The following is a 26,745-nucleotide window of genomic DNA, read 5'->3' as shown; positions in this document are numbered from 1 at the left end:
ACTTTATATACTCACAACACTGCACTTTCATATCCTGCCTTGATACGGCTTTAACACAATTCACGGAGGAGCTCATTGCGATAAATCGAACCGGTAGCAATTTGTTCTAAATAACAGCAATGGATAGGACGCGATGGACAAATCAGATGGCTACTGCGATCTCAGGACATAACTCCCTCTGGACCTTGCCTTGCAGTGGTTGCCAACACTGTTTGTTTACATTCCGCACAGTTCGCTGGAACGAGCTAAATTGAATGAATTTCTGTATCAGTGCTGCATTTTGGAGGTAATTCTTATTCTGCATAGTGGTATAGTATTTACAGTTCTCAATGTGTTAGCATAGTCGCCTCAACTGAAAACTCCATAAATTACAGAAAATTACGGAGCACAGTAAAGCTATATGCATGCTCTCTGGTAAAGCTACATCATCCATTTGCCAGCGTTGCCAGGTTCTCTATTATAATAGATATATGATAGAGAACGACATCACCATCGTGAGCGAATTCAGTTTCAGGAAAAGCAGATAAAGCATTTTTAGGGCGAGTGAAATTATTAAATATAATTTTAATTATTAACTTGTATTATTATTATTTAAGTTTGATAGTATTCTTGCCGACATATGCCTGAAGATTTGATATTGATTCACATTGAGAGTTCAATTTTGAAGAACGGATGGGGCCTCGTATTCTAATCTCGTCCAGGGCTTCGCAATATGTTGCTACGCCAATGCTAAACTGGACACACCACTGTGCTTTAATAATGCTTTTTGTTTTGTTTGTTTATGGAACATAAATGATTATCTCATGTTAGTTGAGCACTTATTGTGTTCCAATTGTTGTTACAGCAATGAAATAATTAAATACAGTATAATTTCCAAACAAAACTGGTTTCAATAACATGCAGCCTCCAGTGCACAGCACTCCAATTTTGGAGCAGTATGCTTTTCAAAAGTGAATTGTCGAAAACACAATTTGGTTACTTTATGTGTCATAAGCTCAATCAAAATAAGGAGTATTTGCAATACAAACATACTTTAAATATTTTAAAAGCTGATCATACATAGGGGTGTCACGGTTACTTTTTACGTCAACGATTGCCTTCATTGCAAGCAGCTTTTTAAATTTATTGTTTCATAAACTTTATTAAAATACCTTCAACAAACGAATTTAGACTTCGGTCTAATACCTCGTATGGTGAATGAAATAAAAACTTCCTCTAACTTAACGTTTTCACTAGTAAAAACTCTATTTAGGCATTTTTTGATCCAATTCTTCAAATTTCTCCTTTCCGTCCATTTTATTTGTGTTAAGTCAAAAGTGCATAGTGTATTTATGTCATGTAATCAGTTGGCCAAAAAAAGATGAATACAAATGAGGAATCTGCAGTGTAGAAATTATTTACGTAAGTGTTGCCAACGACACATTTAAAATGTGCTACTGGATGATATATACCTTGCCCCCATTTGTTTTAGAACCCAATCACCGCCACTGTTATTTAGTGTCGCATTTTGCTACATTAGGGTAATCGCGACCATGAGGATGAGTGATGAAATTGATGATTGGACACTCACATAGAACACTCATACCCAGGCCGGAATTCGAACCCGGGACCTCTGACGTCGTAGCACGCTGTTCTAACCACTCCACCACGGAGGTCGGCATACTTTGGATATCAAAAGAACATTTCTCTACACTATCTACGCATATCTAAGATTTTGTGTATACATATGTTCATAACATACGCTAATCTCTCTCAATATCTTTCTCTCTCTCTCTCTCTCTCTCTCTCTCTCTCACACACACACACACACACACACACACACACACACACACACACACACACACACACACACACACACACACACACACACACACACACACACATATATATCTACACATCCGAAAACTGTTTTATATTTACACGTATATCCATGATAAGTATGCACCGAATTTGAGCTTATTCTTCATTACCACGGATAAGCACAGCAACTTCTTCAATGCAAACTGGCGTGTCGGCCGAGACACAAAAGATTCGTAGCAAAGGAACCGTTGCCCGGACGAGATATCCCTTGGACGTCCAATTGATATCCAGGACTGGATATCTCATGAACGTCTGATGGATATCCATAATATCCGTGGATCTGATCTCGACATTGTGAATATTCTATGGATATCGCTTGGGGATTTGTGTTTTATGGATAAGTGTTACTATTTTTTCCAAATCTAAGATAAAGGGCACCGTGTCCAAAATGATTAAACCGACTTAGTTTTTTTAAAGGAAGTTGTAGATAAAACACGTCATATAAAATATTTTCGAAATGATAAGGAGTTAAATATTATCTTCCTTTTTAGTCCGGGTGCCAAATGCCTAAAAGTGGCATAACCTCGTTTTGAGGTATGAATAAAATATTTTGACTGTTTTTGAAAGCTTATGTTATGTATATTTCAGATCCGATTGATGCCACTCTGTTAACCTTGAGCAATTTGAGTAATTCAAGATGGCGTGCAATATGGCGGACTTTCCAGTTAATGACATATCTCAGTAACCAATGGTCGTAAACAGAAAATATTTTTTTAGTCTTGATCCTCCCTCATTTGATGGACTATGAAAAAGATTCTGTTTAGTTTTTGCTAATATCAGTAGTTTTTCCGTAATTTTTTTAAAAAATATCCTTAAATCATGTAATTTTTATAGCACTTTTTGAAGTTTTTGCATTGTAACTTTGAATAAATTAAATGACAGGAAATTGTTTCGAATAAAAATGGTAGCCCAATTCATAACCTTTACAACAATATAAGACTTAATATATTTGAATGTACTTTCTCTGCATACAACAATATAAGACTTAATATATTTTAATGTATACTTTGTATGCATACAAACGAAGACGTTTATGTAGCACCTTGTGAACTGTTGAGCGTGGGATGTTCAGCTTTCGTGACACTCTGCGAACTGACTTTTACTGGCATCTCTAGAAGGCTTCCCTGATCATCTCTACTGGTTTATCAGATGTACATTTTCTGCCAGAACCTGACAGTCGGTTAGGAACTTGTCCAATGGCTAGGAACTTGCCATGCCAAACCTTAATTGTTTTTACATCTGATGAAACGTTCACAAGGTGCTGCATAAACGTCTTCGTTTGTATGCATACAAAGTTAAGGTTGTTCAGGCGCTGCAGCCACAAGCCAGACCACAACGAGAACAGTTTGCTATTGAGATACTGGACTGAATCTACCAAAATCCAATAGTGTTCGGAAACATGTCAGGAAAAGCAAAAAGGTGAATGTGTGGTGTGCACTGACAAAAGACAGAATTGTTTTGACCGTTTTTCTTCATCGAGCAAACAGTAACCGAGGACTGTTATCTGGACATGCTTCAGCAATTTGCTGTCCCTCAGCTCCATCCTCTGCAGACAAATGTGATCTTCCAGTAGGATGGTAGACCACCGCACTGAAGTTCGGATGTTCGTGAGTTTCTGGACAGTACGTTCCAACAGCAATGGATAGGACGCGATGGACCAATCAGATGGCTACTTCGATCTCTGGACATAACTCCCTATGGATTTCTTCTTGTGGGGTTATGTAAAACACGGTCTACACTTCACCCGAATGTGATCTTCGTATCTCCGCAGGAGAATTGAAAATGCCATCAACTCCACCACCCCTGCCATGCTAGTGCGCACATGAGTCGAGATCGAGTATCGGCTAGACATTTTAAGGGATACAAAAGGGGCCCACTTAGAAGTGAACTAAATTTTAAAAAAATATGATGCGTTGCATTAAGTGAACTAAATTTTTAAAAAAATATGATGAGTTGCACTACATAATGCCACAAACAGCAGGGATGTTTCATGTGGACACCCTGTACATTATATAAATGTGAAGGATATGAAGACCTGATCAAAGAAGAAAAAAGATTCAAAGCATATCAAAATAATTCGGTAGACAATTTCCACTAGTTTTGTATCATGAATTACAATAAAGATGTGTTTTTTTCTTTGAAATAATACAATTTAATATTGTATAAATTTTAATGACTCCTTTTTTCAGAAATTATGTTGACTTGTTTGTAAATTGTATTTCTCTTAAAATGTTACTTAAGGTAAATTTATAAATCTAAAAAAAATAGGGGTTCAGTTCATCTAAAGACTTCTAACAAACACTTCGTAATCTTACAAAATAGAAAATACCATTGTTTAGTTCGAGAATTATTAAGACTTTCAACTCGCAGTTATTCTCATAAAATGTTTTGTAGTTTCTCTGCAAAACTTCTATTTCTTATTTTTCAAAAATAGATTTATTGACTTATTATAAAAGTTTACACTGTTTGGAACATTTATGAGAAAACCGGACGTTGATAGGGGATATATCAAATCAAAAAATATCCAATAGGGCGTATTAATTTCAAGATGCCGGCGGCCGCCGGAGTGTAGGCATCGATTGGCTACTCGACTGAAAATATACCAAGTCTCTTGGTTTTATCAAAAAGTCAATGATTCGGGACTTAGCCGCCGGCGTGTGATAAAGATGCACTTTTTTGGCACTATCCTCCATTTTGGGACATGTTTTATAGCGTATTTTTCATTCAAATGTATTAAACAATTTCCTGTCATTTAATTTATTCAAAAGTTACAATGCAAAAACTTCAAATTCAAAAAGTGCCAGAAAAATTACATAATTTAAGGATTTTTTTTTTAAATTACGGAAAACTTACTGACATTAGCGGAAAACTAAATAGAATCTTTTTCGTAGTCCATCAAATGAGGATCAATACTAAAAAAAAGATTTTCTGTTTACGAGCATTGGTTACTGAGATATAGGTCATTAACCGAAAAGTCCGCCATATTGGACGCCATCTTGAATTACTCAAATTGCTCAAGGTTGACAGAGTGACATTTATCGGATCTGAAATGTACATAACATAAACTTTTAAAATCAGTCAAAACATTTTATTCATACCTCAAAACGAGGTTATGCCACTTTTAGACATTTGGCACCCGGACTATATTGCGGGGAATCAAAGCTTGCGTCTTATCCTGAGGGCTTCTTCCTTGGTATGATATTGTTTCAATGACATTGCTTCCTTTAGTACGTCTTTCCCAACAGAAAACAATTATCTCCATACATCAACCAAGCCAAATGATTCTCCAAAGTTACATATGTTTTGGAAGTTTAAACACCTCCATCTTGAAACGCTTTAACCGATTTCACTCAAATGCAGTGGTGGAACAAGTCAAGTGGTCAAAATTACTGATTTAACTTATGAAAGTAACAAACAAAAAAAAATCTGGCCAAATACGACAGATTACTGACCTATTTACTTTATATCAATCTGCAAGTAAAAGTGGGATTAATTTCTTTTAATAATTTTCTGGCCTCTGCCATCCACATAATCAGCCATTGCATATTTTTTATCGATGATAAGACAATGCATTCATTATTGTACAAAATTATGTTCGGTATTAAAACAATCCCTTTAAAAAATACTGTGCAGCAGATACTTGAATTGCAAACCACATACTGTCTTTACTTTTAAGTTTGTCTTTTGGGTTCTTACTAGGGCTGAGCCGAAATCACTTTGAATGGATACCGAAACCAATACTCTCACAGAATCTCACCGACACCGATACCGATGCTTGACAATTGTAATAATTAAAAGTTGTTGAAAATATACATTAATATTAGCGTGTAGGTTTTCCACTCTAGTTGTACGCATCAATTTACCAACATTTTTGCTTTAAAATATTTGAGAATTACGGTACATTAGAATAGTAAATTATATTAAATTTTATTACTTTCTGTTTCTCTATAGCTTTCTGCAAATCATCTGCAAACATTAATTTCTTGCTCTTTTCTTCCATTGCTTTCCTCACTCTTTTCAGCATGAGTTGTGCCATGTTGATTCCCACCATGTCATTTTCTTCAGCAACGTTTGAACAATCATCATCTCATTCTGTTTATGTCTTAGCGTCTCCAGGTTTGCTTCTCTTTATTGTGTACTATTATTTTCATTGTGTACCTTCATCAGCCTTTCTAATTACTCTGCCTTTCCTCCATTTCATTCTCCTTTTCTCAATAGCACACTGTTTGATAATTGATTTGGTGTTTAAGTCCACTTTATGCACAGTAAGGCTAATCAGGACTGGACCTACAGTTTAATGTGGGATCCGAACCACTATGTGACACCACCGGGTATCAAGATTACAAGGCGACGACGATACCACTAAGCCATCAGGAATAGCACACTGTTAATCACACTTGATTAATCTGGTTTATTTTACTTCACTTTTCAGCCACTTTTTGGCTAATCGTGAAGATGAAGGTGAGTGATGATATGATGAAATTGATGAAGGGACACTCACAAAGAACGTCCATGCCCAGGCCGGGATTCGAACCTGGGACCCTTGGCGTCCTAGCACGCTGTGCTAACAACCACTCAGCCACGGATGTCTACGTTTGTCATCGATTAGTTCTAAATAAGATGCAGAGCCTGAAAAACACTTGCAGCTCATTCATACATACAAATTGGTGGTCCAGTCGGTAGAGTGTCTGACTGGCACGCGGGAGATCCGGGTTCCATGTTAGGTGATAATTTTTCAGACCACGCCCCATAAGGCGTCTCTGGGTTCACGAGAATCTAACAAAATAGGTATCTCGAGGGGATTGGGCAACCCTGGGGGTAAAGGCGACCGGAGAATTGTGCTGATCATACCATGAATGTATGGTGCCAGTACCAACACACCTCCTATGAGCCTACACGGAATTACCTTTGCCTTTATACACACACACAAACAAACACATACACACTGTAAGCCTTTCCCACTGGCCGGGCATATATGTACCACGACCATGTGACTGCAATATTCGCGTCATTTAGAAACTAGAATTAGAAATTCTTTATTCATGGCCGAAGTTCAGCCAGTGGCTGCTCTACCACTTTCTCAACACCTTACTTTCAATTAATGTCGTGTAGTGACCTGGGCCCCTGGGGTAGAAATTGATTATGAGTAAATCTTTAAAGCATCGCACCCTCTACCTCCCCCCCCCCCCCACTCTCAACACGAAAATGCATGGAGTGCAATGTTGTTTGTGTACAGAGAAAAGAATTTAGCTATCTCAATTGAAGTGATCATTTGGAACAAAACCTACATTTCATTATTTGCATCCATGTCTGCAAAAAAACTAAATCCTCTATAAAGCTTCAGCTGAAAAATTAAACGAGATTTGCATCTAACGTTCTAGTAGATAGTATAAAAGATTAATCCTCACTGTCACAATTGAATAGATACAAATGTGATGGTAAATAACTGAATACAAAGAAACTTTTGGTGAATACTTCAGGTAATTGATAATCTTTTAGGATTGCACTTCAAGTAACTTTTAATTTTCTTCACGGATTCGTTCCACTTGTACGTGAATACATACGCAATCACAAACAATAAACAAGCACAGACACGCAAGGAAATATAAAGGACGAGCGATGAAATTTGGAAAACGAGCAAGTGACGTGAAATGACAAAAACGCAAATTAGCACGGCGAAAAAACTGATACGCGTAAGAGGTTTTGTATAATTTGCACAATAACAATAAATAATTCGCGGGCGAGCCAAACGTCTGCGAAGCGTGAGTAGTTCCACGAACGCTCCACAAACGCGCAGCTGCCTGCCTGGTAGTTTATCCTTACCCTTTTCACCATGGGTTTATCCTACTATAGAATGTAGTGCATACACACAAAGACATAGCTCTCCCAGTTAAAAATAGACCCATAGTCTACCTTGAGTAATAATGTGGACAACACGTAGTATTGCCCTTTAACAAGCAATGTATCTGAATTTTACAGTAAAATAATATCATGTTCACAATAAGAATATTGTATTATTTTTAATGTAGTACATAATTTGTAATGTAACTTTACCGTAAAATTAATTTTACCAATGCATTACATACACCACATGAAAACTGGATTCAGAGTGATAAAATTTAAGCTGGGTACTTCTCCAGTGGTAACGATTTCCTAAACACTTATTTTCTCATTATTACCAGGCAAATGGAATACAGTTCGAAGTTTCTTTCTGCATTTCATATTCTGTGACAATTAAAACTGACAGACATGTCAACATAAAAAGAAATGCATATTGTATGTAGGAATTTGAACAATAGCATCGAACATAATGTAATTATATCGTTCATAACATGTGGGTATTCTTTGAAACTATTACACAAAAACATTCAACAAAATTATCTTATTCAATCCAGTATGGTCCATGCCCTTGGAGTTATTGTATTTTAAAACTTACCAAAGTTTAGGGAGACTTGAAAAGAATATAAAGAAGGTGCTGTTAAAAGATTTAAAATTTTAAAATTTATTATAAATGCAATGTTTTTGTACACGAGCTTTAACATATGTTATGTCCTTCTCCTAATATAATCATGGATTAAGTTTCATCATGTATTATGATGACTGTCACATTAGGGTGGTCCAAATTATTTTAGCAAAAAAGTTTATCCACATACCTTATTTTTGTCCTCTAGTACTGACTTACTTGTGTGTAAAATTTTAACTTGATTCATGCATATTTGGAGGTCGCCCCATTGTACTAATTTTTCTTTCCTTTCAGGATAGATCCCTTTTTATGTGGAAAAAATCGAAGTAATTCAAAACATTTTCCCAATAGCATAATTTGTCCTCTAGTGTCCACTTAACTGTGTGTGAAGTTTTAACTTAATTTATGGATTCTTGGAGCTCGCACTATGATAAACATATTTATTTTTTGAAGATCTATTATGTCATCTATTGTGATACATTCGCCAGATAAATGCATTCGATGTTCAGAATGTTGAAACAAGAGATGATAACTAATTTGCACAAATGCTCTTAATGATGTTTAGCAACCAAAGGATTTCTCCTCCTCTATCTTTTGTTTCTTGGAGGAAGAAGTGGGAATGAGTAACGCCTGGTGCAGCTCACCATGGTGAAGATTTTCCTATTTCGGCATTCATTGCAGTTGGCCCAAGAGAAATCAGTAAAATAACACTTATACTCGGTCTCGTTTATCTCTGGAGCAAGGTCGCACATAGCGGCAGAGAAGGGGGAGGGGATCGAGTGGCCAGAGCGAAGCCGTACACGCTGCTGCGAAGGTTGGTAACTGCAGTCACTCCCCCTCCATGCAATCCCGTACCCTCTCACGTGTTCATTGGTGGAGCCGTCTCGCGTCACTACTTGAGCAGAGGCTTGCTTTCTTTCAACTATTGTCTATTAAATGTTTATTATCCATCTGCCTTGACTCATTTCACCAACAGGTCGCTAGGTGCCCGGGCTTGCCCCGAGATGATAGCTTCCTGGAGATGAGGCCTGCTTGAAGAAAAGGTTTATTATTATCCAGACTTGCTTTCGTTCAGTTGCTCCAGAGATAACAGGGACAGAGTATAGCTTTGTTTGTGAGCTTAGTCTACAGCAAACAGTGGAATGAAGTTCCTCTTGGAATTCGAGCTCCCTTGAATGATATCCCATTTCTGACTTCTACGAATCTGATTGGCTACTAAGACTTACGAACCATTTTACAGATATCTTTGATTTCCTTCAGAACACCTGGTTCTGCTTGCCTTCTTTGATGAACAAGTGACACGGAAACAAATAAGAAAATGTCAGAATATACAACGTCCAAGATCTTCCATCCCAGCACTAAGTCTGCACATCACAGAAGAAGTGGACAATCTGAAGTTAGAGAATCTTGGGGCAGAAAGGACCCCTTTATTCTTTGATGTATTTATAGAGGAAGCTAAAACAAAATCTGAAACCTTTCTGCAAAAAATGTGCAAAGGAATGGACATTTTAAATTAATTTCATCATATGATCTTATAAACAAAAGTAGTGAATGATAAAGCAGAACGAGGAATCGGCCTAATCCAAAAAATATAATGGAACTCTGATAATAGATGAATGACAGAAACAGTTAGTTCTTCTTCTTAAAGTAACATATCACAAAAATAAGTGTCCAATTCCATCAAAAGCAAATTTAATGTCGTAGGTTTCTAAATGTACAGCTCTTAAATAAGAGATACATGCAACTTAATTCGCTAAAAAGTGTAACATTAATATTGTTTATTTGAAGTAAAATTTCGAGTGTTTTATAGTTACATGTCAAGGAATAAAAATATCCTTGTGGAGAATGGAAACTCGTACATCTTGATTTGTGGACTACCCTACTGTCACATATAGGCTAATATTTCTCATGCTTATTTCTAATATTATGCTACTAGTCTAGAATGAAGAAACAGGATAATTGAGAAGACTGCAAAACCGGCAAAACAATTACATGCGGAGTGGTTAGCGTAGCGGTAGAGGTCCTAGAATCATGGGTAGGCAAGGAATGGACATTTTATTGTCTTTGTTCCTTTATCAATTTCATCAATTGACCATTCTTCCTCATCATCGTGATTAACCTAGATATGCAGGAAAACTATGTTTAACCTAGAGATGCAGGAAAATTATGTAAAATAACCACAGTGTAAAATACAGAACAATTATGCGAAGTCTACTTAAATAAGCAGGACATTTACACAAATAGAAAACAGGCAAATTAACAAACAAGTTTGAAAACGATTATTAAATTAATATTTAGGACGTGCAGGTGACGACGGATGGGTAATATCAAATTCGACTTACGATACAATTACCTAGGACAGGGAAAATCTCTGGAGGGGGGAGGCGGGGTTGCTGAGATAACGACTTCAGATTTGATGGCGTAGATTCGATTAGTAAAAATGCAATAAATCTAACAGGCTACTGTTTGTAGGTGGCTAGAAAAAAATATTTTTTTGCACAATTTCACTGGTCTAATCACTTACTCCAGTGACAAAATTTATGGTCTCCAATGCAGCCTTTTCATTCTGTTCATCATAATTCTTTTTAGGACCACTCATGCATTTCCCCTGCAGCCAAAAATGATGTTTTGCAGAGTAAGCACGTATTTAGCTGCAACTTGCATATACTATAACAACCCAGTTATCTCCACTTCCATTACCAATATTAACTATTTAACAATGACATTGTTTACACTATGAAATAAAAGTTAAAGGGAAGGATAAAGGAAGTTGAGGATAAAAATGTAAAAAGAAGGAAAAGTTTTCAAACTTTTTTGTTACCTTGCCTTACAAATAATAGTAATGTTTACTATGCGGAAACTTTAGACTTCTCATCATAATTACCTACTAACTGTATTTCGTCAAAGCTTTTTCTTCAAGCCTCACTTACACACTAGCAAATCTGAAGATCTTTTTATAGCTTCTCAATATGATTTTTTGTTCTCATGCCCCACGCCAGTACATCACATAAATCACATGCACTTTGAATCTATTATCTATTTAAAGAATAAATTAAGTGTTTTATGTTGCAAATATAAATAATGAGATCATTTTAGAATATTCTGAGTATGAAGCACTTACCTCAGAGCCATGACCATTGTGTGCAGGAGAAGTAGGAGGGGCAGACTGGGGGGCTACTGATTGTTTCACAACCTACAAGAAAGAAAATAATATTTTTCTAAAATCACTGGAACTACGAAAGTTGTTTTCTGCAAACACAGTACACATAAAGATAATTTCTTCACAGAAAAAAAAATGTTCACGTTATATTCAAAATCTGTAAGTAGGTTTGTTGTGTACTACTTCTTCAGGGTGGCTACAAACAAGCAGAAATGAAATTCCCCGACTTTTCCAGGTTTTCCAGGACACAATTTACATTTTCCCCTGACAATTACAAAACTAAATGAAATCAATATTCTTGCAAGTGGAAATTATAAACTCATACAGATCTAGGTATGTGTTGTGTTAAGTACCAATATTATCTTCCAAGAAATTGATTTCATTTCTCTATTTTTGAATTCAAACTGCAAAATAGTGGATTTGGAAAATTATTACAATTCACAAGCTAGGGAGGCATTATGGGATTTTATCATACAATGCCAGCTTTAAATAAAATATCTGATTAAAATGACTGCAGACTCATTTTTCGATGCATAAACCTACTTCTCTTTTCTTTGTCAAGCAAACAACTTAACCCTTGCACATACGTGAAACAACTGAATTGTACAAAAGAAATTGTTATATTTCCATACATTATTAATGTATAGTACAGTATATCCAAGTAAAGTACTATAAAACTGGCAACATGCAGTTGTACTATTATTGCTGACGAAAAGGGTATGTAGGTATTAGAAATTTAACGCAAGCAATTTATAGAATTGCTTTGTATAGGTGTCTGATTTAGCTAATCAAATATTAAAACAGGAACACTCTGTTGATAACAGCTTCTGAAAGTTCATATACGAGGGGTACCCAGAAAAAAGGTCCAATGGCGCCTGTACGCGGCACTAGTGGCCGGAGAGCGACACACACATGCGGGCAGGAAGAAGTGGCATGTGGCTGTAATCTGATACAGTCGCAGTGCAGCCGTCTTAGGACAGTTCTAGGTTAAATATGGCAGCTCGAATACAGTCTCCCACCGACTGCGAGGGTACGTGCAGTAATCAGATTTTTGCACACTCAGATTCTGGTATAGAGCCACCAGCAATTGTGTGAGGTGTGCAGACCGGACGGCGTGAGCGATAGTATGGTCAGACGATGGTGCAGACAATTCACGGAAGGCCAATCGAATGTGCACGACCCCACACAGCTGAGTACACCTGGGCTCCTTGCATCACTTCAAGTGAGAGATCTTGGACCACTCCCTGCACAGCCCTGTCCTTGCATGTACCGACTTTCATCTCTCTGTTCAGCTGAAGTGGGTTCTGGCAGGACAAGGAGTTGACAGCTACATTGCAGTAGAGTTAGTTCCAGTCTTTGATGTCGGACACATATGCCATGGGCATACAAAATTTACTGCCATGCTACGACAAATGCCAGAACAATGGTGGTGATTATGCCAAAAATTAGGTTAGGAGTCACTGTTACTCATGCAATAAATTACTACTGATATTCTTGTTTTATTTATGTCTAATCGGTAGGGACCTTGATTTTTATATATATATATATATTTTTTATTACTATTCGAAGTTATTTTTCCCAAAATTCACATTTTCATTTTAGTACATTTTCTGGTAAATACCTGAAATTATACCTTCATGGATTTTTTTTAACTACTGTTTCAAATTGCAAGACATGGCCCACGGCTCTTCGTGAGAGTTTGATACCTTGGAAGTTATTTTCCATAACCCCTTTTCATTTTAAAGGTAAGGGTTTTAGATAAGGGAATTTTCCCCGTATATACTCAAGGGTGCAAAATGACCATAAGTGGCGATGCACCCAAAAAAATTAAATCAATCAATCTCACGTGACAGATACCGATATATTATGGCACCAAACATTGGCATTATCTTTTTTTGACTTTTTAGTGTTACGTTTCCCAAAATTCGCGTTTTTATTTTATAATTTTTCTGCGAAATATACCAAAATTTATACTTCAAACTTCCATTATGCTTATAAACTATTATTTTAAATTCTAGGTCACATAGTCTACCTATTTTCGTGACAGTTTGATATGTTGGAACCGATTTTTGAGGAAGTACTTTGCACCACATCATGAAGGTGTATAGGGGGTATGGGATCACCACCACACCCCTGGTCACCTTTACCTCCCAGTTTCTCCTCCAGGTACCCACTTGATACGACGCTGGGTGGGCCCCGGAATCACTTGAACAGGTGGAAACGATCCTGGTTCTTCGCCGCTGGGGATCGAACCCGGGTCTGTCGCATGGTAGTCAGACGCCTTAACGACTGAACTCGAATATTTCTCGCTCGACAAATGCCGATGTTACGACTTCCCTGTGCGATAGGTGAGTACTCGATCTCCGCCAAAACCGCACCACTTAGTTCGGTAATTCAAAACACTTCTCGAGCGACAAATACTGAAGATGCGGTTCCCGCGTGACGGTAGATATGCACACGATCTCCTGTTAAAACCCTGCCATTTTGCTCTGTGATGCAAATTGTTCTGATAGAAGTGGAAAAAATCGTGGGAAATACATAATTTAATGTAGCTGTCAAAATTGTTCCATAACATGCATTATAGTTTTCTCTTCAATAAAATGTTGGAAAACTTGCACCTTCTATGTACACAAATGTGGCACATCTTGTTTCTTTAAGCTTAGAAAAAACAAGAATGTTGGATTTCACGGAATTTTTCGTTGTTCAAGGACATTTTTTTAAAAAAAAAATTGCGAAAAATTTCATCAATTCGCATTTTATGCCAAGTTCGCGTTATTTCGATATTTCAGACGGGCGAGAAATGTGTCAAGACATCACTGCACATTCATAAACACTACTTCGCAGCAATTAACATTTTTCACGGTTTTCGCGTTTGCAAAAAATCAAGGTCCCTACTAATTGGAACTTACTTTCTGGGCGCCTCTCGTACAAATCAGTAGATGAAAAGTGAAAGTTTTGCAGGACTGGCAGAGAAACGTCAATTATTGAAGAAAGTGATATGCTTTTAGGATTGAATGACTCGAGTAATTTATATTAAAATATTTACGTATTTATTATTAGTATTTTATTTCATAATATTGGACATTAACTTCATTCAGTGACAGATTAATGACCATCTCTCACGAGTTTAAACAGGCAGGACAGAGGGGAGCGTTAATTTAATTGCAATAAGAATGTTGCAGAAAATCTGAGGTTGGGAGCAAGCACTTGCCAAATTTTTATAACGTTTACCAATGCAGGTTTATGTTTCACTTTTTCATGATACTATTCAATATACGAGTATATCCCGTTATGTTGGATTCTTCTTGATATCTAAGACTAGTGCAATGTCATTGTAAACGTATGTTAACTTGTGCAAAACCAGTATTACGGCACGATGATGAAAGAAAACCTTCGTACGCATTGCTACCTACATTAAATAAGGTTAAGTGAGCCACAAGCGAAATAAAATTCCAGCAGCATATTTGCAGTCTAAAGCTCTGTTTATGAATGCGATTTTTGTTGGATGTTGCAGTCCAAAGACATTCAACAAAAATCAATTCCATATGAGTGCCATGTATGCGATTTCTGTCACATGTTGTAGTGAGACATTTTGTCGGGCGGCGATATTCGACAAAAATCGTACGTATCAACGGAGCCTAAAATGCTCATCCGACAAATGCTGTACCACGCTGTTCTGACGTCGTGGTTGTGTTGTGCATAAAAGGGGCATAAAATTTGAGGCCGGAACTTAGCAACAACATTTCCTGTTCCCGTGCAGAGCTTCATAACGACCTTATATATATAATAAAAAAAGGCCAAACCACACAAAATTCCCTGACTTTTCCCGGTTTTCCAGGTCTGTCGCCACCCTGTTCTTATACTCCAAATCAGAAACAGCACGATTCCACCGAACATTGGTTAAAGCGTACTCAGATATCCGTCCTTGTTTTATGTTGTTGAGTGATCAGCTCGAGATCTCGCCGCCAAAGGATCTGGGTTCGAATTCTGCTCTGAACATGAGTGCCTATTTGTAAGACTCACTTCATCAATTTAATCCAGTCATCATTCATCCCCATGGCCGCGATTACTGAAAGTGGCAGAAAAGCAAAGCCATTAAAAATACATCGTCGCTTCCATCATATAAACGTAGAGTATGTATTTACATAGTTCTCCGGTTGGGATACCAGGAAAGATATGCCTTTTTTCATTGTTATTTTTATCTATTACATCTTATCAATAATCATCTTCATTGCGGCTAAAGAGCTACGAAGGCGAAGTTAAATAAGCAAATGCAAGCAAGCAACTTTGTATTTAGTATATACATCAGCTTTGAAAAATTTTGCGTTGATGGGCCCAACTTAAAAAATCCAGTTTGACATAACTCCTTTAGAAATAACGAGTTGTTACATAACATAGAAAAGTACGCTCTTTCAAATTTACATTTAGGCAGCAGGTGCACTTGCAACAAGTTTTAACAATACACGCACGAAGAGAACGTATTTGAAGGTTGTTTAGTATATTTGTAGTTTAAAATAAACAGTAAAATATCAATTTACCTCATCTTACTTACTGTCAATGTTCTTTGATTGATAACTATGAATTAAGAAATGAACTCCTCGAAACAGAAGGATTAAGATAAACGACGGATCAAAATTCCATAGCATCACAATATTTTTTCAAGAGACATCGGTTGATGCTAGTAGGCTTGCAGATGTACACACAGACACGCAACAGCAAAGTTGAAGAAATATTCTAGTGCAATTGTTAACGAGCAGAATTTATTTATTTATCTTAAGTTTCAGACCGTAATGGATGTCCATTTTATGCTGAAACAGTAACAGAAGGAAAACAACAAAACAAAATCAGATGGCACAGAATAAAATTAAAAAGTTTTACAAACATTTGCGGGTTGGGTACGCGTAGATTGAATTGTCGGTTAGAAATTCGGTTTTAATTTTACCATTCATGCAAAAAAAATGTCTGCTAGTTCGGGACGTGTGTTTGGCGGTTGGATATAAGACAGGCATAATATCTGTTTTATGAAGGCTTCTCAGGGAAGATATTATATGGCGAACAATAGCTAGTAAAACATCAGGAAAGAATTATGATAATTGCTACCGGTACATTATGTATATCTTCCGTTTGATTAAATTATGTCTCATTTACTTCTAATTTTGTAATTTAGTCATGTAAATTTATTTTTCTCACGCAGATTTGTGATTTGCAATTTTGCTAAGCTACAACAATAGGACGTTGAACGCAATCGCGTTCTCGGTCTGGTCGATTTCCCATCTTCGGACACGATTTTCTTTCATTTTGTATTTCTAGCTATCTAGGTTAATCGTGGCGAATTCTTAGATGAATCGTGACGAATTCTATCTCAAACCAGGCTCGTTCACTAAAGGAAAAATTTTGATTTAATTAAAAAAGAGAAAAACATATTTATCAAATTATGAACTTCCACGTCCGATCAACGCATCTTTACATGGTGAAAACCTTAAATTCTAATTAAATTCTGCATTGATCGGAAAGTAGCGAATATCGATTTTTTCCATTCCTCAGTCTACTATTCTAAGATTATGAAATTTCAAAATTAACTATTTTCGCTGATTCTGACCTCGTTTTAAATTATCAATTCCATGTAACTATGTTTCTAACTCGGATAAGAAATTGATTTTGGTGTAATTTTAAAGCTTTAGACGAAACTTTCATATACTAACATTGCGTATTAGGCCAGTCAATAAGGGGGTCCAATAAGGAAAACAATCAGGGAAAGCTGATTTTTTTTATTATCTTCATAAAAGGGTTCTTAACAACATACTAATTTTGCACTCCACTACCACCCCGGATTTGGCCGCCATCTTGGAAAAATGGCGCCAAAAATAAGTTTTATGCTAATGTCTCGCTTGAAAAGCTTTTTATAGCAAAATAGGTTATGACAAAAAATAATGTACATACAATTCTCTACAAGAAATGTTCTGTGCATTTTCTTCTAGGATGCGGTGTTAGCTGAGCGAGAGATTAACCTAATTTAGGATATTCAAAATATTGCAATTCTGAATGTAGCTAAGTTTAGTGTCAAAATCTATATCTTGATATTGTTTATTTTTTTTAAAAAAAAAACATTAGGAAACAGGAAAAACACACTTTGTCTAGTTATACAAACATTCACACTACGTTCCCAAACTCACAGATGAAACCTGAAGACAAGCAACTTTTAAGTTAATCGCGACGATTTGGAAGCTTAGTGATTTGATGAAGAAAATAAAGGAATACACGCCGTGAAACTTCCACGCTTTACCACCTATGATTTCGTAGTGCCCAATCTTTATCTTCGGCATGTGACTGAATGTTGGTTAGATCTGATTGGTTACTTCCAGGATCAAGTACACAGGCTAGTAATGAGACCAGATAACAAGCAGCTACGTCGAACGCAAATGCAGGAGCAATTTCCATTTTGATCCCAAATTTCCAGCAGGGTGTTTAAATGTAAAACGCAATTCAATGTCTTTAACTCAGAATGGTGCTCAACTTGGTAGAGTTGAGATGGTTTCTGTAAGTGTAGACTGTTTGAGTAAGCTGTAAAAGAATTCGTATGAACAAATGTGGGAGATACTACAAATTATGTATTCGATGTCGCCGAAAAATTTCAAAATATGACATATCTAGTGATACAGTCGTCAAATAGGCAACTATATCCTAGGGCTAATGGTGCAAGTAAGAAGTATATACAAGCATTAGCACTTTTGCCCGGATCATATACTTCTTGGGATTGCGCCATGTTAAGAAATATGTACGAACATATTTTTAAAAATTAAAAATGGACAAATTATCTACTTCTTGAGCATGTTCTCCACTACAGACCTTGCACGTTCTTCCTTAGTTTTATTAATACAGTACCATTAACATTCTCCAATTCATTTTAAGCATCCCGCTCCAAATTGCGGTTGCAGAGAACTTCGACTATAAGGATTATTTTTTCAAGATAACAAACGTTCTTATCACATAAATTTTGACACAATCTTGATAACTTGCTTTTGAATAACGCAGACCCGATAAAGTGGGTTTTGAACTTCTGAGGAATGGTGGAAGATGTACACAATAGAATTTAGATTAATCTTGAAAAGGACAATGTGCTATTTTCCCATCATTGTGCTACATATCAGTAGCAAACCGTGACTATTCTAAAATGTAAGGTACATTGTTAACTTATGATATTAAACATTTTTCCCCTTTCAGGTCAATTTTGGGTACGAGAAATAAGAGCACGATAATGTAGGGGGGATGAACTTTAGGGGATGAAGAAATACACTGTATGACCATTAATGACTGAACACTCTCTGGAAAGTTAAGGCTTGGCTGGACCTTTGGCATGCGAATGGGCGATTTTTTTCACATTTTCCTCTCTATTCGAAAAACCTCTTTGATATTTCAAAATATGAAAAATTACATACGCTTAGAATTGCTTCTAGAGCACTGACGTGCGTCTCCCTAACAGAACAACTGGCCTCAGGTTTTCAGGAAAAGAATGAATCTCAATGATAATGACATCATTATTACCAGAGTGGTATTTGAAGGGGGATAAGGGGAAATTCCCCCTTCTGGTATCTATGTACTGAGGGGGGCGGATATGAGGTGGGGTGTCGTTTGAAGGGTAGACGTTATCTTTGCTAGATTCTTGTTGGGGCATTCCATTCTCACGGGTGGAACAGACGAAACATTGCCTCTTCACTTAATAAGAAATTTATTTTAATTCCTGTGAATTGTCAAATAACGAAAAATAAATTATTTAAGACAAAGAGAGAAGGTAATTGACCGTTTAATATTCTAATGGAGTTGAGCGGGAAATGTTTTAATATTCTAATGGAGTTGAGCGGGAAATGTAACAGTTAAAGGAGAAAATAAATGCTTTATGGTGTCCCGGTGGGTGGGACACATTAGATAACACAACTAAATCAAAAAGTTAAAATAAACGAATAATATGTAATATACCTTCTGCTTTATAACTTAATTATGTATTATACTTGAATTTTTATCCAACAGACAATTATATATTGTTCACTCACAAGATATAACAAAGTTATAGCATTGTATTTAATATTAAAAATTGAGGTTCAGGGGCACTTTCACATGGAATGCCATGTATGTGTGTGTGTGTGTGTGTGTATGCATATATATATGTTCACTCCAACCACCAATGTTCCAAACCACGAACCGATACTGATCGTTACGGGTGGAAAGGGTAGCGGACCTGATTGATAAAATCAAAAGTCTAACTAAAAACAGTTACATTAAAACATTTTGTGCCACCCTCTGTGGTGCAGTTGATATGATACCAAAGATCCTAGGTTCGAAACCTCCGTAACAGATGTGTGTGTGTGTGTGTGTGTGTGTCCTATCATGTATTTCATGAAATTAACATAAATCTCATCGGTGTGTCTAATTTACAAATGTAGTAAAAAGTGACATAAAAAAAGCAAATAACTATGTGCAGGTTCTTGCTCTTACGGCTTCAAAATTGTAGCTATATTGTAAATGTCATTACATCATCCGTACCACCGCCTTCCTGCTGTAAAAATAAAATGACTCCATGGTCAGATAGGCTAATTGGGGCTCACAATTTGAAGGCAATGTGCCTGCTCGGGAAATCCAATCCTCGAAACTGTGATTACAAAGGAACATCATTAACTATTACACCATACAGGAAGCTTAGATGTTGACAAATACTTTATAACAGAATATTTTAATTAATTTAGTTTAATCGTTTGAAAGATGTGAGACCATCATATAAATTATTTAACTATGTTGCAGAAATGTGAAAACTTTCTGTTCAGATAGTAGAGATATTTTTTGATAAATAAACATTTTTCATAAAATAACATAACGGATGCCAAAGCCGAGCATCAGAACACTCGGTTGCAGGTTGAGGCCGAAACATTAACGTAACTAGTATAGCAGCAACGAACGGCCAAACCTGCCAAACGGCACATGATTTCTTGGGCAAATTATGTCATAATGAAACACGTTTAATCTGATTTCTCTAAAATAACTTCATCACGCAACAGGTTTATTAGACCTTCGGGCCTCCCAGAAGGAGTAGTAAAGCCTTTCCGATGCCTTAGTGGTAACGTCGTCGCCTTGAAATCAAGGGGTACCGGATTCGATATCCAGTGGAGACATATAGTGGTTCGGATAAAAGTTTAAACTGTAGGTCCAGTCTACGTTTGACTATCTGAGCATAAAGTGGGCTTAAAAACACTTTGACCGTTTTCTGAATGTGACCTATGGTGACGGTGTAATCAGCATGAAGACGTGACGTTGCAAAATTTACACTCAGGTTTCTTTCCAGCACCTGAAGTGTGTAGTCAACCATTCGTGAGCCACTGGAAATATCTACGCTAGTTATCGTTAGATCGCAATGGATGGTTTGACAATCTCTGCCTAACAGGAAAACAGGAAATATGTATATTTCGAAAAGCCTGGCATGTTGAAATACCAAAGACACACAAAACAATGAAAAATCTAATTATCGATTTGCTGAACTATAATAGTAGCATAACTGTTGGGCTTTGTTGTGAAAATACTGTACTTCACGTCATAGGCGTACGGACGGGGGCAATCCTAATACTCTTACTTAGAAATTTAGCGTAGAGAAATCTTATTACCGTTATTAAACAATATTATTCTCTATAAAACAAAGTATTTTCAAGCCGACGAAAGTTCCAAGCAACTACGGCGGGTATATTTCCTATGTAATTAGTTCCAAGCAACTACGGCGGGTATATTTCCTATGTAATTGGAATATCTCACTTCGTTCTCCAGCAAATAATTTGTTATTAAGACTCACGCATTTTATTCGTTAGCCTAGTTGTGTTACACCTATGTGGTCGCAGAATAAATTTGTCACACATTGGAAATGAATAAATTACGTGTAGTTGTTTCGAACCTGCTGTACGAAATCATGTTTACATGTAAATTAGTCTGAACCACAGAGAAGGAAAATAAAGGGGAGGGTAAGAGAGAACTTTTATGCCACGGAAGCTGGAATTCTTCTAATAGAGTGATTTTCGGTGGGTCCAGACACACTATATACACCCTGTTTAGTACCCATTAACACAATAAAACAGTGAGATGAAATGAGGTTTTTCTTTCTCCTATTGGACATTTATGAAGGCTTTTGCCCCCCTTAACCAGAGCACGCCTATGATTCACGTATTGTCATCAAATTGTCCGAAGTCTCAGTTAGGGCCACACATCGTATCTTTCTATTATGCTATACGATTACAATTCCTGTGTACTTTTCTTTTCTTTTCGTTACTTAACGAACAGAGACAGAAAAGAGACGAGGACATATTAATGCAAGGGTGGTTCAAATGTACACAAGAATTTGTTGTATATAAATTTATTTACAACACAGTGGCAGTGTTTCACATAATACTTTACAATGTCGTCCTCAAATGCAATACACCTGTTGCATCGCTGTGGAAGATTCTGGATTTCTGTTCCAAAGCTTTTTTGTTACTAGTCAAACCAGCTCGGCACAACTTCAGTGACCTCGTCATTATTGTGAGTTTTTTATGCTACCTAAAAAACTGCTTCAGTGTTCCAAACAAGTTGTATTCGGGCGGAGCCTACACAGGGCTGTATTGGGATGAGGCGGAACATCCTACTACAGTTTACGGCAGAGCGTGAGGATGAGCATTGTCTTCAAGGAATCAAACCGGACCGTGCTTTTATTGCCGTTCAGAGTGAGTTGCCCGCTTCTCTTTTTAATTTAAAAAGAGTTGGATAAACTGCGCACTGATATATTTTGACTGGTGAAAATGTATATAGAGTAATGTACGTGGTTTGGAGATTTAATAGTGGCAACTATTGATTTACAAATGATACAAAAGAGATACCTCAGTGAAACTTCTACAACCCTTCGATGTAGAATCACCAGCATTGTGTACAACCCGTTGCCAGTGATGTGGAAGTCGTAGTAAATCTAAGCAGCGCCTGTTCTGTTGATGGTTCTAATGGAGGGATCTATTGCCTGAAGAATCTCTGGAACAGTTCGGGAGCGAATACCCTTCATCTTTGGGATCAAATCAAAGTCACACGGGCTTAAGTCCGGGGAGTATGGGGGACGGTAGACCATTTGCCAGCCCCATCGAGCTAACAAATCAGACACAGGTTGCGCTACATGCGCCCGAGCATTGTCTTGCAAAATGATGGGTGTATTCAGCAGAAAGTTTCGCCTCTTCTTCGTAACGCAGGTAGAGGGTTATGTTCCAAAAATGAACAATAACACTGCTCATCGACGGTCTCTCCTACGGTACAGTATGCGTTAAGATAACACCATCACAGTCGTACACGAGAATCACAATAACTTTCAGATTAGTGGGATTCTGGCTAGACAACTTTAGACCGCCTACTCCAACGATACTCTATTCCTCTCGTCACTGCGCATGCGCCTAGTGTTGGAAGGAAGAGTCCATTTACTGGGAGGTAGGTTAGGTATCAAACTAACGTGTGATATAAGCGAAAGACACTTGGTCCGTTTCATGGCGTATATACAGCAGTGTTGCCACTATTAAATCGCCAACCCACGTATATGTCGGGGGGGGGGCATTTCTCTACATTTTAACCTACATCCACTTAGAATGTATTTATTCTTGCTTACTCTCTCTATATATAAAAGCCGCGCTGGTCTATACTCCAGGAAATCTCTGGAACGAGCGAGCGAAAGCAAGTCTCTGCACAAAGAGTAACTCACGAGAGCTCGACCAAGGAACAAGTGTGAGGGAACGGAACTGCGTGGAGGGAGAAAAGTGAAAGCAGTTCCCAGCCTTTGCAACAGCGTGTACTGCTTCAGTCCGCCCACTCAGTTTTCTCCCCTTTTATGCACGGCCTTACTCCAGAGATTCCCGGGATAGAGTATAGTCTGACTGCCATGTGGATTGGGGGGGGGGCTCGATTCTTTAGGTGGGCGATCGGTTCATAAACCTGCTCCAGGCTTCATTGGGGGAACACTGGCCGGGGGGTAGCAGTCGGAGTGTGGTGCTGATCACATCATCTCCAATGGGCCTCCCCGATGGCGCAGTGGTAGCGCCGTTGCCTTGTAATCAAGGGGTCCCAGGTTCGATACCCGGTGGAGGCCCAAGTGGTTCGGATCCCACTTTAAAACTGTAGGTCCAGTCCCGATTAGCCTTGCTGTGCATAAAGTGGACTTAAAACACCAACTCAACTCAACTCAACATCATCTCCAAAACATGGCCCATATAGAAAATGTGTCGGGCCCTACATCGACATCCTCCCTATCTGTGCCTTTACAGCACGGTACAATGTGCGCGCGCGCGGGTGTTGCTTACTAACGTGAAATGGCTAGCGGATGCGTTGCAGGAAACATATATTCTGCGAAAAATGCCATCAGGGTGGATACAGACAAGCAGACATTAAATTTCCTGACTTTTTCAGGCCTATCCATGGCAATATTTGAATTTTCCCTGACTATTTTACACTGTATCCACGTTTTTGTAAGTGGAAATAATAAACTCATCGTGCTCCCAGGTATAGATTGCATTAAGTATCTACATCAGCTACAATAAATTGACTTCATTTCTCTATGATTTATATTCAAACTGGAAAATAGTGGATTTGGAAAACTATTACAATTCACAAGTTAGGGAATGTTCTTTTCACAAGCGGCTAGCTTTAAATAATATACTTGATTATTTTTAAAGTTACGGACTAAATGAAATTACAAGTGAATTAGTTGTTTTCTTAATAAGCGCCATTAATGAAAAAGTAAATTTTGTAATTTCTCATTCTTCTTAGCCTATCTTGTTACTACTCTATGTGATCAAAAGTATCCGGACACACCGCGAAACGTGTGTTTATCATAGAGGGCAACACAGTACGGGCATCTACCGCGTGGAACACATAGTCAGAGAACTCAGAAGTCTGCAGACAGTGTGAGACAGCAGTATGGGATGGTATGAGGAAGTCGCAGACTTTCAACGTGGTCAGTTGGTTGGGTGCCACTTGTGTAGGAAGTCTGTGTGTGAGATTTCCACCCTCCTAAACATCCCTCTGTCTACTGTTTCCAATGTTATAGTGAAGGGATGTGTACAACCCAAAAGCGTGCAGGTCATCCTCCAATGTTGACCTCCAGAGACCATCGAGTGTTGAAGAGGGTCATACAGCATTATCGTCAATCATCCATCGCCACCATCACACAGGAATTCCGAACTGCATCAGGATCTACTCCAAGCACCATTTCTGTTTGGCGCAAGGTGCGGGAACTTGGTTTCCATTGCCGAGCAGCTGCCCATAAGTCAAACATCACACAGACAAATGCCAAACGCCACCTCGTGTGGTGCAAGGAGCGTCGAAACTGGACCATAGAACAGTGGAAAACCGTTGACTGGAGTGATGAATCACAGTACACAATGTGCCGATCCGATAGTAGGGTGTGGGTGTGGCGAATACCTGGTGAACGACATCTACCAGCCTGTATAGTGCCGACAGTGAAACTCGGAGGTGGCGGGGTTACAGTGTGGTCATGTTTCTCCAGGAGGGGCTTGGCCCTCTGGTTGCTTTACATGACAATGTCACGGCACAAACTTAGGTTTACATTTTAACAGCTTTTATGCTGCCTACCGTCGAAGACCAGTTCGAGGATGACCATTGTGTCTTTCAGCACGACCGAGCACCCGTCCATACTGCAGGGCTTGTGGAGGAGTGGTTTGACGACAACAACGTCCCACTAAAGGACTGGCCTGCGCAGAGTCCTGATTTGAATCACATAGAACATCTCTGGGATGTTTTGGAATGCCGACTTCGTGCTAAACCACACCGATCCACATCAATACCTCTTCTCATTTTGGCGCTCTGCGAGAAAAGGAGCTGCCATTCCTCAGGAAAGCTTCCGGGACCTGATTGAAAGTATGTGTGAGAGTGGACGCTGTCGTCAAGGCCAAGGCTGGGCCAACACTGTATTGACTGCCAGTGTTCCCGATGGAGGGTTGCCCAAACTTGTACTTTACTTTCAGGTAGGTGTCCGGATACTTCTGATCACATAGAGTATATGTTGATATTTCCACTGAGGTTTGGCTTTGGAGATCCCCTGTTATTGGATCCCTCTAGTTCGATACCTGGTGAAGGCACATAGTGGTTCGGATCCCACTGTAGGTCCAGTCCCAATTAGCCTTACTGTGCATACAGTGGACTTAAAACACCAAATCAATCAATCAATGGATCCCTCTACTCCCAAGAACCATGACTGCAGACTCATTTTTCGAAGCATTATAACACTTGTATCCTTCTCTCTTTTCTGTGTAAAGTAAACTATGTAACCTGAAAGATTTTGACAGGGTGGATACTTTCTGGACGACCCTCGTATAAAACTTCAGTCTAATAAGACAATGGATGAAAAGTGAAAATTCAGTAGGGCTGGCAGAGGAAGATCGATTACTGAGGATTGAATGATTCAAGTGTATTTTAAAATATTTACATATTTATTATTATTATTTTATTCCATAACATTGGACATTAACTTCTCTCACTTCAAGACTGATAATGATTTCTCGTGAAGTTAAAAGGACAGGGGAGAGAGGGTCACTTGCCACATGAGTGTAGGAAAAACTCAGGTTGGGAGCATGAACTTGGTCAATGTTTTATAACGTTTACCTATGCAGATCAGATTTTGTCGTGATAACATTCACTGGGTCACACGTCCGAGGCCCCGTGCTTTAGGGGGGGGGGGCGTCAGATAAAAATAATTGGTAGTGTACGTTCATTACGAGTTTATTGGACGTTGGTTCTTAAAATTAAGTAACTAATCTGATTTTTCATGACTTCAGAGTAAGGAACAAAAATCTCTGAAACCTCCGAAAATCTTAGGGTATGGGACTCGCGTATATTGTATGCCCCAGGTCCTGCACCCACCGGCCTGGTCTTGCACTAACTAGATATATCAAGATTTGTTGGTTTCTCTTTTGATTTTGAAGAACAGTTCAATGCCATAGTAATGTATGTTAACAGCGCAAAACCATATTATGCTGATAGGAGGGGGGAAAAACGTATGCACTCATGCATTAAAAAGGGTAAAGTGAGCCAAAAGAGTAAAAAAAATTAACCGGCAGCTTTGTAGTGCTGCAACATGTTGCTTGCGATTTTTGTCGGACGTCGTCGCACTTAACAAATGTCACAAACATCGCACGCGACAAAAAATGTCATAATGGGACATCCAAGAAACATCGGATTCATAAGTGTGTAATGCATGAAATTTTTGTCC

General features: G+C 38.1%; 1 protein-coding gene across 4 annotated transcripts in view; it reads right to left on the bottom strand.

Annotated features, from left to right (window-relative positions):
• The window catches only part of LOC145984146 (mitogen-activated protein kinase kinase kinase 1-like), a 229,786-nt gene that overhangs the window by 108,748 nt on the left and 94,293 nt on the right, over positions 1–26,745 (bottom strand). For all 4 annotated transcript variants that reach the window (XM_083117608.1, XM_083117609.1, XM_083117610.1 and 1 more), the window contains exon 3: positions 11,445–11,516. In XM_083117608.1, coding sequence (XP_082973734.1) covers positions 11,445–11,516 — 72 coding nt within the window. The remainder of the gene's footprint in view (positions 1–11,444; positions 11,517–26,745) is intronic.

Source organism: Lepisma saccharinum, chromosome 2 (assembly GCF_977018435.1).
Source record: "Lepisma saccharinum chromosome 2, izLepSacc3.1, whole genome shotgun sequence".
In the NCBI taxonomy this organism is placed as follows: Eukaryota; Metazoa; Arthropoda; class Insecta; order Zygentoma; family Lepismatidae; genus Lepisma; species Lepisma saccharinum.
Note: the sequence above shows the minus strand (reverse complement) of the source record. Positions and strands in the feature narration are given on the sequence as shown.